At 40.6% G+C, this 19,818-nt stretch overlaps 1 protein-coding gene across 2 annotated transcripts; it reads right to left on the bottom strand.

Annotated features, from left to right (window-relative positions):
- Positions 1–112: 112 nt before the first annotated feature.
- Positions 113–19,441, bottom strand: LOC308364134 (complement factor H-related protein 1-like). Of its 2 annotated transcripts, none has more exons than XR_013968622.1 (10): positions 19,305–19,441; positions 19,014–19,193; positions 18,715–18,885; positions 16,249–16,428; positions 14,525–14,563; positions 1,171–1,245; positions 858–892; positions 523–681; positions 327–346; positions 113–217 (listed from the first exon to the last, which is right to left on the bottom strand). XR_013968622.1 is itself a non-coding variant. In XM_080837149.1 (10 exons), exons 1-10 carry the CDS (start codon positions 19,378–19,380, stop codon positions 197–199), a joined length of 1,080 nt encoding a protein of 359 aa, XP_080693275.1. In that variant the 5' UTR covers positions 19,381–19,441; the 3' UTR covers positions 113–196. The 2 variants fall into 2 exon arrangements, 1 of the variants encoding a protein (XP_080693275.1); XM_080837149.1 differs by having other exon boundaries at positions 858–1,016.
- Positions 19,442–19,818: the final 377 nt, after the last annotated feature.

Genomic DNA, 19,818 nt, shown 5'->3' with positions numbered 1-19,818 from the left:
CAACACTCAGTGTGCATTCATTCCCTCTTGAAGTGTATAATCGAGAGTTGCTTTTGCATATGTAGTCAGAATCGACGAGTTGGCTTTAACCAAATTATTTTATTTTGTCCTCTGGTTTGACAATGAACACTGTGTTGAGGCAAAAACGGGGAAATCAGAAAGCTGCTCCTGGTTCTTTTATTTTTTTCCTGGAAATTCACTGTATGCTTGAAAATGTCTGCCAACAAAGATAAAGGATTGAAAATAAATACATTTTACCAAGACCAACGTAAAACTTGTATTGACCTCTTCTGTTGATCTAAATTCATCAGTTGCAAAAAACTTACCCAAGTATTCCAATTTCCACCTGTTTATAAAGATGCAAAGTTGAATCAATGCAATGTATTTACAATAACAAAATCGTTTTTTGTTTTGTTTTTATAACATATTATCTGAGTACCCTCCGTTGGTTTACACGTAAATATTAAACAATATTGGGCAAGTCAAGAACAATGTATACATAATTTCAGTCACACAACTTACATCCTTCAAATGTTATGATCCCATCCTTGCAAACAGCCAAAGCAGACCAATCCCAATATGATTCACAAGAAACGCGTTTTTCTTCACCATCTTTGAGGAATAGTGCAGCATCCATTTTTTTCAGATATTTTATCTTCCCCTCCATTTTGCAAAAATTAGCTGAAATGATGGCAAAATGTCAACATTTCAACACTGCGGACTTCATGCTCTCAATTGATTTACAACAAATTATATATCATTACCATGTTACCCTCATGTAGCTTTTGGCTAAATTATACACCTTTACACAGATATGTTAGTTGGTCTCATGTGGTTACTTGTGCCTAAATACTCACGTTCACATATTGGAGGTCTACCCCACTGTCCATTGCTGCAAGTTATCGTTGGATTATTAACAAGTTTATAGAAACTGCCACACTGGTACATTGCTTTATTTTCTCCCACTTTCGTAAAATCCCCATTTTCTATTCCTGGAGGGTCAGGGCACTTATGACCTGAAATACATTTAATGTTTGTGAGAGAACACAAAATAGAGGATCTGAGCTATACTGAATTCTGAATAACCAAAACCAAAATGGGCTAACTTGAACTTATTTCCAGTGTATATAATTTAAACATTTCTTTCATTGCATCTCGAGAGAACCTTACCTCCAACACCTTGAGAGCCAAGGTCAGTATTTCCAGGACGAATTTCTACATCTTCCCCTCTTACCCGGGAGTTCTCTTTTTCAGAAGAAAGTGAATGTGAAAAACAACATTGTTGAATTAAAATACACCTTCAAGATCATACAGATCACATTTCATTGCCAAGTTGGGACTATTCCACTGACCAGTATTCCGTTACTCTGCATGTGAGATTAAATGTGGATTAACCACTTCTTGAGTGCGATAACTATTGTAGCAAAGGAAGAGAGCACCCACCCCAGCCAGCCTTCCACCTGGGTCTACAGGGTACCAAACCTGCACTCTGACCGCAATGCCAAAGAGCCATGCTCAAAGGTATGGCAGTCAGAGCACTCATCTGTATTGACGACACTCCATCACAACTATTATGTAATAACTTCTCTACTCCTCTTTAGTTATATAATTGAGGATGAAATTACATGAAATTGGATTAGATGCACAAACATTACTACTAAACAATTAAAATATGCAGTTTACATTACTAGACAGAATCAGACAGAATATTCCTCTGTGGTCAAAGGCTTGTAAATGGGTTAGATACCTAGCCTTATTCAGAGTAGCTGCACTGCAAGCCATATGCATGATTAGATGGGGAAATGGATGGACACGGATGCATGTATTTATTATTGTATTTTTTTATAGGAATGCCTCAACACATCATTTACATACACTCTACTGGGCATTATGTATCATCCCTGGCTGAAGCTTCTTGAAACTTCATTGGACCAACATGTCAAATCTGGACTGCCATCGCCTGACATTCAAAAGGAATAGACTTGGTTTTTCGTTATTTATAAAATTTACTCAGGAGAGCCCCTTTCTTGATTTTCTTTTTGTCTGATGACGGAGCTTCCAACCAACGGCCTATTTCCCCATATCAACACTGACTGACTGAATCATATTTAATGACAGCAGCACATCAATGACTGATCAGGCTAACTTCATGTCTCTGTTGAAAGACAGTGCCTGCTTAAATAAAGGCCACTGTATACTAAACTTAATGCAAATGAGCCCTTCCAAACATTAGGGAGGGCCCTAGTTCGATGGCGAAAACTGCTCCCTTTACCGGAAGAGTGGTGCATTATGCCTACATATTTCTGTATTCGCAAGCAAACAAGAGACAAACCTGTGTTGATGCAATTAATCGATCTTGGATATGCCCGAATTAACACATATCCTGGCAGGCTTTTAAAAATTAATAAAATGTTTGTTTTAAAAGGTTAAACCCCTTGAAAGACTATAGTGTTTGGGAAGAGGTAGTCTTATTTGTCTGACTTGAATGAAATGCTCACTAAGCAGTAAACGAATGTCATCTATGACGTAGATTCACAATATTGCCATATCTTGTGATTTCTATTCGCATAATGAAGTAGGGCTGCAACTAACGATTATTTTGGTAATCGATTAATCTATCGACTTTTTTTTCCGATTAATCGACTAATCTAACGATTATTTCCATAAATTTAAAAAATGATTCAAAATGTTGGAATTTGAATTTCAAATGTATTTGAGTAACAAGTTAATACAAATGTAATCATCATAATAAATACATGAAATAGTAATACAAATTAAGAGTGCAAATATGCTTATAAAAGTAAAGAGAAAGTGCAAATAAAGTTTTAAAAGTAAAGAGAAAGTTTTAAAAGGAACTCAAAATAGCAATCAAGCCTCTGCAAGTGCAACATAACTGAGCTGCAGGTGACATTCAAATTCAACATATGAAAAAAAACAAATCCACAATCTTTTGTTTGAAGATTGCTAAGTGGAGGAGGTTATCTATTCAGAACAAACGAAAATACAGGCTACTCTGATAATTCACTGATTTACCGCATTGCACTTAACATAACTGAAATAGCGTTAGCAAGCATCCTCCATGAGACGTTCTGTTTTCAAACATTTAAGAGTAAACCTTACAATAAGTTATAGATATACTGTATGTCTATGATAATTGCTGCTAGACACTTACTGTTCTTATGCTCCCACAGCCCGTTCTCTTTGAAATACTGTAGTAGTACTTCTTAAACTACTAATAATTGACCATCATTGAGAAAAATGACAACTTTTCTGTTAGCCATATCTGATATGCAGCAGCTGCTAAACCAAGCTTTGTTTATTGTTTCCATGGTAACATGAGCCATCTCAAAATAATTCGCTTTTCGCAGCTATTTCGCACTTCCTATATGCAATTCCGAATGAAAAGTAGGCCTACCGGTAGCTCTGTTAGCGTCTGCAAAGAAACATTTTTTTTTTTTTTTTTTAATATTATATGACGCGTCGACGACACAAATCCGCGTCGACCATTTTTCACAATCGACTTAGTCGATTTTTTCGTCGACTAATCGTTGCAGCTCTATAATGAAGTATAAGGAGGCAAAGGCAGAAAAACAAAATGCTGCGCCACATCAGTGTTCTTTCCACAAAAAAACTTTTTCCTTGGCCACAATGGAATGCAAATGGAGACTACATTCAGGTTGGCCCAGGTGTGTAAACTCATCAACATGAAGATAGCTTGCAACCACCCATATTTTATGCATTCTCCATTCATACAGGACACTGGTCACTGCTGATCTTGTGTTTTACGCATCATGTTCTTTCTCTAGGATATCCCATAAGTAGTAAGTATCACCGGCTTTGTCAAAAATTGTTGAAGGCCTATTAAAATTAAGGACCTACCCATTTGTTTTGATGGACAGGTTAGTTTGATGGACAGCTGACACACATAGGATGTGGCAAGAATGTCTTCGCTCTCCCAAATGAAGCAATACAGCTTGTAGTGTCTCAGTGTTCATGAGAGTCTGAGTAAGAGAAAAAGGTGTGTGACGTATCACCTGTCGGTAATGATTTTCTCGGCTGAGTGACCGATGTTTACTGAGATGTCTGTTTGTTTGTAGTTAATAATGATTGGCAATAATCAATAATCCAATGAAACTTGTATATGTTGCTTTTAATTGGACTTAGGTTCAAATGTTCGAGTTTCTGGTTGAATATCCTGTGTTAGATGAGATGCCCTGAGAGAGGTTTGAGTGAATGTTTCCACCACCCCCCTCTCTTGGTAATATCAAAGTGTCTTTGTATTCCATTTACCCCCACCCCCATGAATACAGGTCTCTGAGTCATTTGCTCACAGCCGTTTCTCTTAATCAACAATTTCCCATGTGAGCAAATGTTGTGAAGAGATAGAAGACTGATACATGTAGATGGAGGGCCGGGGCCCGGGGCTATGGGGTGACACCCCTTATGCTATGTAGGTGTTGGTGGAGTCCAACAAAAGACTTCATTACCCACAATTCCCTTATCACTCTGACTTTCTTATCTGACATTTCACAGAGACAATTGGCTGAAAACAAGGTGTTAAAATTCGTGACGCACTTTTGCCTATAAACTGCGTTGAAATGATACATTCACTCTCTTTGCGCACTCTCTCTCCACTGGCTTTGGCCAGGCTCACGTCTCCTTCCACTCACCTCCAAAGGTGAAGAAACAACTTTCCTTTGTTCTCTCACAACGGAAGAGAACAGACTAAGCTCTCACCTTTGTCCACGGCAAAACAATTGCCTAAGATCCCTCGTTAGCTAAACACTGGCCGCTAACTGAGACAAAGTAAATTTAGCAAAGCAGCTAACAATTAGATCTGCAGCTAACTCTGCAACGGGAACAAAGCACAACAGAGACCTCGCGGAAACTGCAACATTCCGAGCGATCAACTCCTCCGAACTGAACTGCAGTGAAACAACGACATCACAGTAAGGACAACTTTCTCCATCTCCGGACAGCATCATCTCTTCTCTGCCTCGTCAGCGTCGGATACGCCAGCACAACACTTTTCCAAAGGACTGGTAACTTCGACTGGGCAGCTAGCTATTCACAACCTGGCTAAGCATAGGACTGTTTACATATGCCATTGTTCATGTATTGTATCTGTTTTGTTTACCGAACATAACTGTTATATACTTTCATTGTTAGTTGGTAGTTGGCTTCGCCACACCATGTAAGGGTTAACGTTATGATTGTTTCTCATATACATCGGGACTTGCATGCGTTACTAACCATTTCCCTCTTCTAACATGGCATCTTAAATCACATACGATTACAAATACATTGGCCTTCATATAGCCACACACGCGAAGCTCATAATCGAACTTGGCGCTGCATAAAGGCTCGTCCTTTTTCACACCACATAGTCACGAACGTGCACACAAATGCACGCGGACCTGCGGTGGTCAGGACAAAGGGACACACACACATTCTTTCAGGCGCGCTCCTAAAAGCGCAATACCGAGTTTACAAGCTCGCTCACACACACACTCCCTCTCCCTTACACATACATACTTCTTCAATTAATTAGTTAGATACATTTAGCTAGATTACATATTGTGTGTTATTTCTTTATCATTGTGTAATAAATACTTTGATTTATATACGCTGGTTTATTTAATGTTACACAAGAATGGACGTTGTCAACCTCTTCTATTCAGAACTCCAATGACCTTCAACCATACTATTAATAAGGTAACTTTGTTGTAGTTATTAATTTAATTATTAATCAGAGTTCCAAATTGATAGTATAATATATTTTATGAGACTGATATATTTAATGAGACTGATTTGTGGATTATCAACTTAATTGATCTGCCCTTGTGTTGAATGGTTGATCCCTGTCCAATCGGGTGAGATTACCAACATATTGTTGCTGTTACAAGGACAGCACCAGTGTGTCTTGGTGGCCCTCGTGAAGTCAATATCACAATTCATACACAATTGCACCCACATTCACCCGGCGCCTGCTCATTGGGTAAGATACCTACCTAATCTGGTACTCCCAAATGAGAATGGTACCCATTTTACCTACATAATATGGCGCCCCTGCGTGAGGATAGTACTGTTGGCAATCATTCATTATTTGTGTAATATTAATGACCGCTTAATTTCAGGCCAAATTCAGAATTTGATATTCTAGTGTTAGACTAGTCTAAAAGTCGTAACACTCACCGCCACTAGCCTGTCATAGGACTAAGCACTAGCTGTACTTACAAATAAGTGCAAAGCTTTATATGTCAAATTGAGCTTAAAGCTATTTGATAATTTATTAGTGAATTATCACTTTTTCCAAACCTTGGAAATCTTAGAACTTGCTATTGCTGCTAGCCATTCAGGTTAAACCTACTCTGTAGGAATTGTGAATTTCTGTCCAGCATTTGAATACCACGTATTCAATGCAACATTGTCAAGCTGTCAGCTGTAACTGTGCTTAATCAAACTGTTTCCCTTATTTTTAATTAATTCACAGCGTGCCACCGGCCCTGTGAAAGAGAGCTTGTACCTGACTGTTACTGCCATGCATTCCAGCCAGTAATCGGAATAGAGACTGAGAGAGAGCCACAGCGAGCTACCGGCCCTGTGAAACACTTGTGTACCTAGCTGTTACCACCACGTGTTCCAGCTTGAATTTAGGTAACTGTGACTGACCCTGACTGTAATTGCCCTGCATCTCAGTTAGTGTGCCCAAACTTTTATGCCCACTAGACCCACTAGATGGTGCTGTAGCTACACCTCATTCACAGGAAGCTACTCCTTATAGCGTAGGTAACTACACTTCTAGGTTAGGCTAGTGTACTGCCCCAGTTACACTACAAGGTGTCTGCCACTGCAACACCATAGCCAAGCGCCTAAGTAATTTCATAACCTACCCTATTTTACATTACTTTAGCTTACCCCTCTAGCTAAACATAACAATGGATAACCCCCGTGTAGATCAGTTTATCTCTTCCGTAGCACAAAGCCTAAAACCCGGCTACCCTGAACTCATTAACAGTTTGAGTTTCAGTGAATGCAGGAAGGAGATAGACTCTCTACTAAATAACAGGTATGATGCACAGACTGCATCCAAAGACCCATTGTTAATATGCTTGCTACTGAACTTTCACAGGCAAACCAGCCTTGCCTTTCAGTGCAATGCAGCATTAGAAGCGCAGAATGCTAGTCTCCTCCAAGAGGTACAGACAGCTAACAAGAAAGCTATGCGCTACCTAGGAGACCTACACTCAACAGAGTTAGAACTCTGTTCACACAAGGAGGAGCTACTGAAGGTTAGGTCAGAACACCCTGCCCCACCACAGTCGTTCAGCCGATGTGAATCTGGTTACTCTGATTCACACTCCTCCCTTGGTGAAAGGTCTACCCCTCCTTCATTCAGATGGGAACACTTCCCAACTGACCATCAGTCCTTGGGAATGAAGTCAGCTCCTCAACCTCCACTGAGAGACAGAGTTAACAGCCTGACTTCCCATTTGCCCCTAACAGATATAGAAGAAACAGGTAGTTTATTCCCCAGTAGATATACTGCCCATCCTTCTTCTCAGCCTCTGTTAAATAACACTTTCTTCCGTGCCCTTCCCTCCGAAGGCAGGACTAGGTCATGTACAGACTGTTCAGCCTCCTCTCCATACATCCACGAGAGTGAGTACCGCTGTCCAGCATCTGCCTCTCACCCAGAGAGAAGCACATTAGAATGTGATAGACATGTCCGTTCCCATGCTAGATTAGTCTCGCCTTCTTCAGGAAAGACCCTACAGAGTCCCCGTCTAGAAGTGCTTGAGCTCATAGCTAAGGACATTAAAATGTTTGACCCAGACCACCGTGATCAACACATTGACGATTACTTTAGGGAACTAGACAATAACATGACTGACCTACCCAATGCAAACCAAAGGGAGAAAATTAAACTCATGTGGAAAACCAGCTCTAAAGCAGTCCACAAGTTTATTCAGGCACAACCTCCCCGTATCAGAAATGATTACGCCGAGCTCTGTCATGCTTTAAAAGAAGAATACTCTTCTCCTGTTGACGAGATCGCATCATTGGTTGCTGCCTCCCAAGTCAAACACACCCGTCGAGAACACCCTAGGGATTTTTATAAACGTTTGAGACATGCATACTTCCAGGGCAAGAATGCACCAGGCTTAGAAGAGAGTTCCACCTTCAAGTCTCTGTTCTTGCGCAACCTGCACCCATGTGTGCGCACTCACGTTTCCCTAATGACGCATGAAGGTAACCCCTCAATGAATGAGATCAGGAAGATGACACAGATGGCTTGGGAAACTGTTGTCAATTCCAAAGAAAGGGGGAAAACAACTGAGCCTACCTGCTCAGGTAACAAAGCGTCGACCAAATTCACGGCCTCACAAGTTCACCCTCACTACAGACCAAAGGGGGGTGACAAACGGCCACATAGGGACACTGAGCGTAACCGCCATGTCCATCATCAGCGTCGTAATGGAAATACATCCCCTAGAAGCAGCAGAAGGCCATATTCTGAAATCATGGCCCAGAAACATGACCTGCCCCTAGATTCGACCGACGATGACTACCATAACAATGACCGCCTCTCAGACCATGGCCGCAAGGCTACAGACAGTGATAGTGCCTCTGACTGTCCCTCTGACTATGGTTACCCCGAGCGTTACAGCCCTGAGCCACGAGTCAGACGACACTCCAAGCGCATGAACTCCAGAGTTCATCACTAACTGTCTGTTGAGCCAAGCAACACAAGCCCCTACTCTGACAGTAAGACAACTGCTTGCTCAGGGATCTCACTTTTCTTGTAGTTGTATAGGCCAAACTTGGATTTGTTAGCAACAGCAGCAACTTCCATTATTCTGGACTGGTATTTCATTTAAACTACCGCAGTAGCACACTAGCTTCATACATCGCAGACAAAGCTAGTCATGCACATGTCCACATCAAACACAAGTTTAGGACATTACCATACTGCCACACAAAACCTTGATACAGCCATTTGAGCTTTAAGATTTTGAGATCAAGATGACACCCTTCCGCAGCAGAACATGCCTGAAGGACAAAAACAGCAAAGGCTGCCAAGACTAGTCAGCCACTAGTCATCTACTAGTCAGTATTGTCATCCAATCTATTGAGTTATTCAACAAACACACTCTTGGATTCTCCAGAAATGGTTTTATCATTGTATCAGGTGCCACTATCTCTGCGTCTCAGCCTAACAAGTTAACATCACTAACTTTTCCTATTCTCACTAACCCTGACGAGTAGATGACCCACTGGTTTATTTGTTGTATGCTATGTCATTGTCATTACTGTTTATTTTGATTTTATCTTTGTAACTTGATGACCTTGTACCTGCTTAGCCAGAATAGATAGTATCAACAAATGCCCAGTACTGATGTTACAACTTTGACTGTCTCACCAATGAACTCTTTCCACACATGGACTATGCACAGTTGTGCTCACTGGATCACACATCCGGTGCAATCAAGTGACCAAAGGGGGGATGTTGGTGGAGTCCAACAAAAGACTTCATTACCCACAATTCCCTTATCACTCTGACTTTCTTATCTGACATTTCACAGAGACAATTGGCTGAAAACAAGGTGTTAAAATTCGTGACGCACTTTTGCCTATAAACTGCGTTGAAATGATACATTCACTCTCTTTGCGCACTCTCTCTCCACTGGCTTTGGCCAGGCTCACGTCTCCTTCCACTCACCTCCAAAGGTGAAGAAACAACTTTCCTTTGTTCTCTCACAACGGAAGAGAACAGACTAAGCTCTCACCTTTGTCCACGGCAAAACAATTGCCTAAGATCCCTCGTTAGCTAAACACTGGCCGCTAACTGAGACAAAGTAAATTTAGCAAAGCAGCTAACAATTAGATCTGCAGCTAACTCTGCAACGGGAACAAAGCACAACAGAGACCTCGCGGAAACTGCAACATTCCGAGCGATCAACTCCTCCGAACTGAACTGCAGTGAAACAACGACATCACAGTAAGGACAACTTTCTCCATCTCCGGACAGCATCATCTCTTCTCTGCCTCGTCAGCGTCGGATACGCCAGCACAACACTTTTCCAAAGGACTGGTAACTTCGACTGGGCAGCTAGCTATTCACAACCTGGCTAAGCATAGGACTGTTTACATATGCCATTGTTCATGTATTGTATCTGTTTTGTTTACCGAACATAACTGTTATATACTTTCATTGTTAGTTGGTAGTTGGCTTCGCCACACCATGTAAGGGTTAACGTTATGATTGTTTCTCATATACATCGGGACTTGCATGCGTTACTAACCATTTCCCTCTTCTAACATGGCATCTTAAATCACATACGATTACAAATACATTGGCCTTCATATAGCCACACACGCGAAGCTCATAATCGAACTTGGCGCTGCATAAAGGCTCGTCCTTTTTCACACCACATAGTCACGAACGTGCACACAAATGCACGCGGACCTGCGGTGGTCAGGACAAAGGGACACACACACATTCTTTCAGGCGCGCTCCTAAAAGCGCAATACCGAGTTTACAAGCTCGCTCACACACACACTCCCTCTCCCTTACACATACATACTTCTTCAATTAATTAGTTAGATACATTTAGCTAGATTACATATTGTGTGTTATTTCTTTATCATTGTGTAATAAATACTTTGATTTATATACGCTGGTTTATTTAATGTTACACAAGAATGGACGTTGTCAACCTCTTCTATTCAGAACTCCAATGACCTTCAACCATACTATTAATAAGGTAACTTTGTTGTAGTTATTAATTTAATTATTAATCAGAGTTCCAAATTGATAGTATAATATATTTTATGAGACTGATATATTTAATGAGACTGATTTGTGGATTATCAACTTAATTGATCTGCCCTTGTGTTGAATGGTTGATCCCTGTCCAATCGGGTGAGATTACCAACATATTGTTGCTGTTACAAGGACAGCACCAGTGTGTCTTGGTGGCCCTCGTGAAGTCAATATCACAATTCATACACAATTGCACCCACATTCACCCGGCGCCTGCTCATTGGGTAAGATACCTACCTAATCTGGTACTCCCAAATGAGAATGGTACCCATTTTACCTACATAGGATACTTAAACTGGACTGTTTCAATGGCTGACCAGATGAGACATAGGTGAATCTTTTGAGGGAAGCCTTTGTCTCTCCTTTGATGCGCGTCATTGCAAGAATAAAGCCTGTTTCTTGACTGAGTCTCCACCAATCTTTTGGTACTTAAAAAAAATGCCATCATAGGCTACCTGTAATTTTTATGTTAGCCATTAATTGATATTAGGCTACATTGGCATATACAGTGCCTTGCATAAGTATTCACCCCCTTGGATGTTTTACCCTTTTATTGCTTTTATAAATCAGTCATAGTCAATATAGGTTGGCTTTTTGGACAAAAAAAATCACAAAAAAGCCCTCTTTAACTTCAAAGTGAAAACATATTTCTACACAGTTATGTAAATTAAATAAAAATATGTAATGAAAATAAGTGATTGCATAAGTATTCACCCCCTTTATCACCCCCTTTATATAGACTGACCTAATTCAACAGAGGTCCAGCCAATTGGTGCTAGAAGTTTCACAATTTGTGAAATGGGGATCAGTGTGCAGTGAATGTGTCTCAAGTGATTGTAGTATAACGACACCTGTGTCTGGAAGGCCCATTCACTGGTCAGTATTCAGTAATCAGTATTACTGGCTATTGTTAAACCATTAAGACCCAAGATCACTCTAAGCAACTCAGAGAAAAATGTTGTTGAAAAGTATAGGTCAGGGGGAGGATACAAAAAAATGTCCAAGGCACTTAACATCCCCTGGAATTCTGTTAAATCCAACATCAAGAAATTGATGGATTGTGGCACATGTGTAAATCTGCCTAGATCAGGCCGTCCTCATAAACTGAGGGGCCTTGCAAGAAGGAGACTAGTAAGAGAGGCCACCAATAGACCTATGACTACTCTGAAGGAGTTTCAAGCTTCAGCAGTTGAGATTGGAGAAACTCTGCATACCACCACTGTTGCCTTGGTTCTTCACCAATCAAAGCTTTATGGAAGAGAGCCACTGTTGAAAAAAAGGATCAACTACAGTTCGCCAAAAAGGCATGCGGGAGTCTCCATGGTCAAGTGGAAGAAGGTTCTGTGGTTTGATGAGACCAAAGTGGAGCATTTTTTCAACAGTGACTCTCTTCCATGAAGCTTTGATTGGTGAAGAACCAAGGCAACAGTGGTGGTATGCAGAGTATCTCCCATACCAGCTGCTGAAGCTTGAAACTTCTTCAGAGTAGTCATAGGTGTCTTGGTGGCCTCTCTTACTAGTCTCCATCTTGCATGGTCACTCAGTTTGTAAGGGCGGCCTGATCTAGGCAGATTTACACATGTGCCATATTCCTTCCATTTCTTGATGATGGATTGAACAGAATTTCAGGGGATGTTAAGTGCCTTGGACATTTTTTTGTATCCTTCCCCTGACCTTTACTTTTCAATAACCTTTTCTCTGAGTTTCTTAGGGTGATCTGTGGTCTTCATGGTGTAACAGTAGCCAGGAATACTGATTACTGAATACTGACCAGTGAATAGACCTTCCAGACACAGGTGTCGTTATACTACAATCACTTGAGACACATTCACTGCACACTGATCCCCATTTCACTAATTGTGAGACTTTTAGCACCAATTGGCCGGACCTCTGTTGAATTAGGTCAGTCTATATATAGGGGGTGATAAAGGGGGTGAATACTTATGCAAACACTTATTTTCTTTACATATTTTTTATTTTATTTACATAACTGTGTAGAAATATGTTTTCACTTTGACATTAAAAAGAGCTATTTTGTGAATTTTTTTGTCCAAAAAGCCAACTTATATTGACCATGACTGATTTATAAAAGCCATAAAAGGGTAAAACATCCAAGGGGGTGAATACTTATGCAAGGTACTGTAAATTGAGCTGGTAGGAGAAGGTGTGAATTTTCAAATTAACTTATGCTAGTTAATAAATTAACTAGCACAATTTTTTTGAAAGAATGGCATATAACAAGGGGTTTAACAAGCTAAACACGTTCTATTGTCACTTGGTGGGCAGTTATCAGACACCACTGAAACACAGATTCCACTTTGTGTAATCAGTTGTATGTAGATGTCTGTGGTGTAGTGGTCCACATAACTGGACACTGCACAGATGTACCGCGTAACGCAATGTGGTCATATTCAATCGTAACCTCAAAGTTACCTTCATGTAATAGGCTGCAGAGAATGTGAATCAAGCAATCAGTTTCAGTAATACAAAAATAATGCGAGGATGTTCACAAATGGCCAGCAGTTTGTAAATGCACCTTCCTTAGTCTGTAAATGTGACACTCTGACTTTAATCAAGTATGTATTTGTGTTAATCATATGCCTTTGTGAGCTGAAACGTGACGCTTCTGTCTCTATGTCTTTGATTCTTAAGTGCTGACGTTTCTAACTCTGTATGTGTGCTTTTAAGTGTGTGCGTGCGAGGGCTGATAAACTAGTAGTCCTTCTTTCCTGCCTTGCTGATGCATTACGTTGCAAAAAGAATAGCAAGATGACCCCGGGCGTGGGAAACCCACTATTTGGTTATCCCTGCTGGCTGACATAATGCTTTGGCATCAGAGAAACGCTAACTTTAACTTAATGTTAATGTAAAACCTTGTGTGATATGTTTAATTTGGCTTCTCTCTCGTCTGCTGCAGTATGGGAGTGAGCAGGCTCTCTCTCTCTCTCATCCTGCAAGACGAGAGTGAGCCTGTGCTCCTCTCTTTTCCGCCAAGACATGAGTGAGCCCAATATGCATATTGAATAAAAAGATACTTATACACAACTCTGTCCGTGGTTAACTTGAGTGTGAATTTTCAGCCTAGCAGTTCCTGATAATCATCGTAGAGAAATGTAGCTGTCTATCCCTGCATAACTCAGAGTTAAAACTACAAAGGCTTTGCTTATAGAGGTCATAGTTGATAGTTGAAGTTTTTCTCCATTTGCATTCAGCTTTCCTGCATGATTTTCACCATGGTGCTTTCTGTTTTCCTGACATTTATTGGTGGAACAACATCCAATCGGTTTTCAAGTTTAAGTTATCCAGAAGAACATCAACTCTGCACTCATGGTTGGTGACATAGCTATGGCCTCCATAAACTAAGCACTGGTACTCTCGTTTGCATTCTTTTACTTAACAGAAACACTGCTTGTTTGAACATTTAGAGTGATCGGTAAGTCAAAGACACAGATATTATATGATGAAATTTTGAGACCTTTAGAAACAACCAGATCCAAAGGGTGGCCCTGAGTGTACGTAGGCTCTTTCACATGCTGAGAGACCAAAAGTGTCAAAAAGTACAAAAGGTTCTTTGGCATTATTGTCCATGTTATATAGAGAACTACCTCAATAGACATGGAACCAAGTAGAGGTTTTGGACACAGACAGATATATACTAAAGTCCTTCTACAAAAATCAAACAGGGATAAAACTCACCAGTGGGACTTGGCGTCACAGTCTGACTGGAAATGGGAACTGTGAAGGATAACCAAAGTCAAATTAGTGTGGCCAATCAATAATAATAAAAATAACAAATTAATTTGACAATTTACAATAATGCTTGTAGCTTGTAGTAATGGATCAAAATGTAAACTTTCATTTCAAAAACTGTTATTTCTAACATTTCTAACTTGGAACATAGACTCTCCTGTGAACCACAGATTTCCCAAAAAACATCAAGGCCATCAAAATGTTCTGTCAGCTTCAAAGGTATATTTATTTTATGTGCAGCATGTAAATCGCAAGGAATTTTTATTTTGTAATGGGGATTAAAATAAAGTCGTGGGAAAAGCAGAGAAGAAGAGAGACAGACTTTTGGGGAGGGATATACTTTGAAGGGAGCTGGAGGAAGTCCACCTGGGGAGGCTTGCATAAATTAAGCTGAAACTGCAACAATGTAGAGGCAGCTCTAGATTAGTGGATCGACAGAAGTTCAGTGAGTAGCAACATGTTTCAAATGTCTGAAATAGCTTTTAGTACCATTACAGTTACACTACATTTGGGCTCAGGACCAGAGATATTTAACCAAGCAAAGACTCAACAGAGTGCTGGGATATGCCAATTTGGCAACAAAGGGTATGGAAGTAACAATTGGGCTTCGGCCAAAGCAACCATCCATTTAGAACTACTAACAGTGGTTCATCCTGTTGACAAAAGACTAAATGTAAATGGATAATAAAAACAAGTAGCCATACAAGCCATACAAACAAATTAGTTTCAGGGGGATCTTGGAGTTCAAGCCGTTTGGGTCCTGGAAAATAATGCACTTTGCTTTGTGTAGTGGCGGCATTCCAACCTTGAACGTGCATTATGTGCTTCGCTACCCAAGCACTGTCGTTCACTATCCCTAGCTTATACCACATTTTACTTAAATTCATTATTGAGCCATATTCTTTAGAACGTTAATTCACTTTTGGTATCTGCACAATTATAAAGTAGAACCATTGTAGTTCATGTTGTGGCTGCATTACCACCTCAAATGTTCATTATTTTCTGCTACCTGAATGCCATGGTGTCTGATGTCAGTGGTTCCCAAAGTACAGAACAGGCCCCTCCATATATATGCTCATGTGGAAATACGTACCAGAGTTTTGCAGACTCAACGTTTAGGTTTATTACTGAGGTGAGATATTTTTTCCTCCCTTTCTATACTGCAGTTTTGTTTTTCTCTTGTTGTTTATGGACTGATGCAAGCTTGTTTTTGTTATGCAACCATTAGTGGAAACAGGACTTGCCACTAAAAAGGTCTCCTACCATTTCAACCTTCCTCACCACTCTCTTTCACCTGAAAACATTTCTATGCCATTTAATTTCCATAAATGTGAACCAGAACCATAGACATAATTGTGTGATGACTTGGGTTTTTTTGTGATTTAGTTTGACTGATTTATGAAATTAAATTGAAAATGTCAGCTGTTTGGTTGTAGAAACAATGTTTAAGAAAAGCTAGGCAACAACTGATAGAGATCTGTTTCTTGATATAAAAACAGGTGTTAGGATACATGAGCATATCATTCATTGTGTAACACTACAGCCCTGTTTTTTAATGTACAAAATGTATCTTTATGTTTACAAAGACAATGACAACAGCCTGAATCCATTTGTGGTCTTGTACCACACACACACAGACACAAACACACACACAAAACAGATCATCTTACCACAAGTAGGATGCTGTGTCCATGCCCCTTTTGAACACGTGCTCCTTGAAGTACCATTTATTGTATACGAGTCTATACAATCGTATACCACAGACTCATTTTCACCAAAAAACTCCCGAAATTCCTGATTTATTACAGCATAAATTACTTGAGGAGGTGCAGAACATGAGTTCGGATCGCCTGTCAAAAAAAATGTAAGATAAATGTTCAAAGAACCATCTCAGTCAACAGAACATCTGGAAATATGTTTGAAATATAATGTGCAAATTCTTGGAGAAATGTAGAGAAAAAAAGAAGTCTCCTTCAATTAAAATGTAAAATGTTGACCACATTAACATGACCGGTATTTTCTAATATACAGTAAGGTAATAAGATAGATGCCTACCTGTAAACCTATTATGTTCCGTCGATGTGTAACCTTATTTCTGTTTGTCAATTTTGGAGGCTCAAATGGCAGGCTCATGACAACACGCGCACCCTTTGGGAGCATGAACTGCACTGAGTAAAATTTTGCGCAACAATTAACCCCAACGCTGAAGCAAGCAGCCGCCTTAAGGCTGATTTATGCTCGGGGACGTAAGCGTAAGCGTAAGCGCAAGCGCAAGCGCAAGAGGCCGCGCAAGCCCCTTGCGTGACCCTTGCGCGACTTTTCACGTCTTGCGTGCGTCGGCCCCTTTTTCTAGACTAGCGTCAATTTTTACGTAAGGTCTTAAGGCGGCTGCATGCTACAGCGTTGGGGGTTAACGGTTGCGCAAAATGTACTCGGTGCAGTTCATGCTCCCAAAGGTTGCGCGTGTTGTCATGAGCCTGCCATTTGCCTGGCAGATAGAAAGCTGTTTCCCTAACAGAAAGTCTGAAGCTTGAAGTTCTTTTCAAACCTTTGCTTGGGTAGCACTGTTAAACTGAGCAGACATGCAGACTACATTTGAGTAATCTCATCTAGTAACATTCGTTTTCTAAAAACAATCACATAGTATTGCATGTTTTACTGTGGTAGAAAATACGTTAGCTTAATGCTAACGTATATGGCAAATCCTTTAGACACCGCGCTAGGTATTAGCATCAAGTAATTCACGTTAATGTTTTTGTATGAGCCTGACATTTGCTCTGCAGATAGATAACAGGTTCCCTAACAGAAAGTCTGAAGCTTGAAGTTATTTTCAAACCTTTACTTGGGAAGCACTGTAAAACTGAGTAGACATGCAGAATATTTTAGTAACCTCATCTCGTATCATTCGTTGATAGAATGCAGGCTGCGAGGCTCGCGTAAGGGCTTACGTAAAAAATGACGCAAGTCTAGAAAAAGGGGCCGACGCACGCAAGACGTAAGAAGTCGCGCAAGGGGCTTGCGCGGCCTCTTGCGCTTGCGCTTACGCTTACGTAAGGAAGCATGAATCAGCCTTTACGCGAGCCTCGCAGCCTGCATTCTATCAACGAATGTTACGAGATGAGGTTACTAAAATATTATGCATGTCTACTCAGTTGTACAGTGCTTCCCAAGTAAAGAACTTCAAGTTTCAGACTTTCTGTTAGGGAACCTGTTATCTATCTGCAGAGCAAATGTCAGGCTCATACAAAAACATTAACGTGAATGAATTGATGCTAATACCTAGCGCGGTCTCTATAGGATTCCCCATATATGTTAGCATTAAGTTAACGTATTTTCTACCACAGTAAAACATGCAATACTATGTGATTGTTTTTAGAAAACGAATGTTACGTGATGAGATTACTAAAATATAGTCTGCACGTCTGCTCAGTTTAACAGTGCCACCCAAGCAAAGGTTTGAAAAGAACTTCAAGCTTCACACTTTCTGTTAGGGAAACAGCTTTCTATCTGCCAAGCAAAAGGCAGGCTCTTGACAACACGCGCAACCTTTGGGAGCATGAACTGCACTGAGTAAATTTAGCGCAACAATTAACCCCAACGCTGAACCAAGCAGCCGCCTTTAAGAGGTCGCGCAAGGGACTTGCGCGGCCTCTTGCGCTTGCGCTTACGTAATGAAGCATGAATCACCCTTGCGTCTCGTGCGCATCACCTCCCCTGATGAAGCGATTCTCCCATGCGAATCGCTGCAATTCGCATACCGGAACTTAGCTCCAAACTAGAGGTAGTCTTACCTTTGTTGGTTAAACAGGCCTAATGTAAGGTACAATGGCAATAGTAGGCTAGTTTATGTCTTACAAATCGATGGTGTTCTTGGAAAACATGGTCTGCAGCAGCCAGACAAAAACTTTGAAAGGCCAGGATTCAACACCCTGTGTAGTGGGTAAATAAGGCGATCCATGTAAATCAAATGTTTTTGGTTCTACTCATCAAATCTTTTTTATATGGCTGTTCCGAGGTTATATTGTTTAAAATGTTGTTATCATTTGGGCTTCACAATCAGTGACGGTGAAAAAGACAAATGCCTAATCATGTGGTCTGTGGTGAACTGCATGGGGAAACAACACCGAGTTACTCACGTCTGCAAGTGGGCAATGGTTTCCAGTCTCCATTTTTACATTTCGATTGGCTATTTTGGGTTAAATAGCCGATGTTGCAAGAAAACTCTACATTGTCTTCATTCCAATAAAATGTTTTAGGCCTAATCACTGTGCCATCACGGATCTCAGGAGGAATGCAGGCGTCCTTATCTGATGAAACAGATCAGAACAAATTTGCCAAATCTTAACTAGCCAATTCTCGTGGTTGCTTGTCAGGTTTTAACAGGAAGCAAATTGTATACCATATGAAACAACAGAACATGTGGCGTTTAGCTTACCAATACATTGGGGAACTTGGCTCCATGTTCCTCGTTCACAAGTAATGGTGCTCCACCATCCTTCAGTAATAGGTTTGTACCCTGAATCGCACCTATAATTCACCTTGTCCTGGTGTCCATAGGTCTGCAGCTCAGGATGAAAGAAGCCTCTCTCCACAACAGGCGTTCGGCAATGTATTCCTGTCACAGGCAGATATTTGAAACACGGTTATTAAAAGTCGAGACCAGCTATCTTAGTAGTAACAAGCAGAGTGGCATTTCCCAACTTTTCGCCTGGGCGAAGTTCTTTACCTTCAGCCGTTCTCCATGACAAAATGCAGAACGTTATAATTAAATAATTTGTCATTTGTTTCAGATTCTGCGCCATTTTCTGACCTATAGTTTCAGCACCTTCCTCGTCGGTGCTCACACATCGATGGGGTTAAGAGTCGCAAAGGTTAAGTCTTTTATTTCTAGCCTGCTTTTGGGAGGGGCTTAGGAGCCACATAGCTAAGGTAAAACTTTAAAATGACTGACACTTAGTGAAATAGGCTGATCAGCTTAAGCTACCTGTCCTCTGTACAACTCAGTGGTGTAGTGGTCCCTGTAGAAGTGGGTATACTCATCATTTTTTTTTTTTTTTTTTTTTTTAAGCAGCCCATACAGCACAGGATAAACGGCCTGTTTTGAGAAGTGGGTATATTCAATGCTGACTAAAAAATAAGTGGGTATACTCCGTATACCTGCGTATACCCTGGACTACACCACTGGTACAACTGTACACTGCATTCGAAGCATTGCCAACCAAGCAGGTTTGTTCTTATGT

This window comes from Sprattus sprattus (genome assembly GCF_963457725.1).
Source record: "Sprattus sprattus genome assembly, chromosome: 4".
In the NCBI taxonomy this organism is placed as follows: domain Eukaryota; kingdom Metazoa; phylum Chordata; class Actinopteri; order Clupeiformes; family Clupeidae; genus Sprattus; species Sprattus sprattus.
The sequence above is the reverse complement of the archived record's forward strand: the minus strand, read 5'-3'. Positions and strand labels throughout refer to the sequence as shown.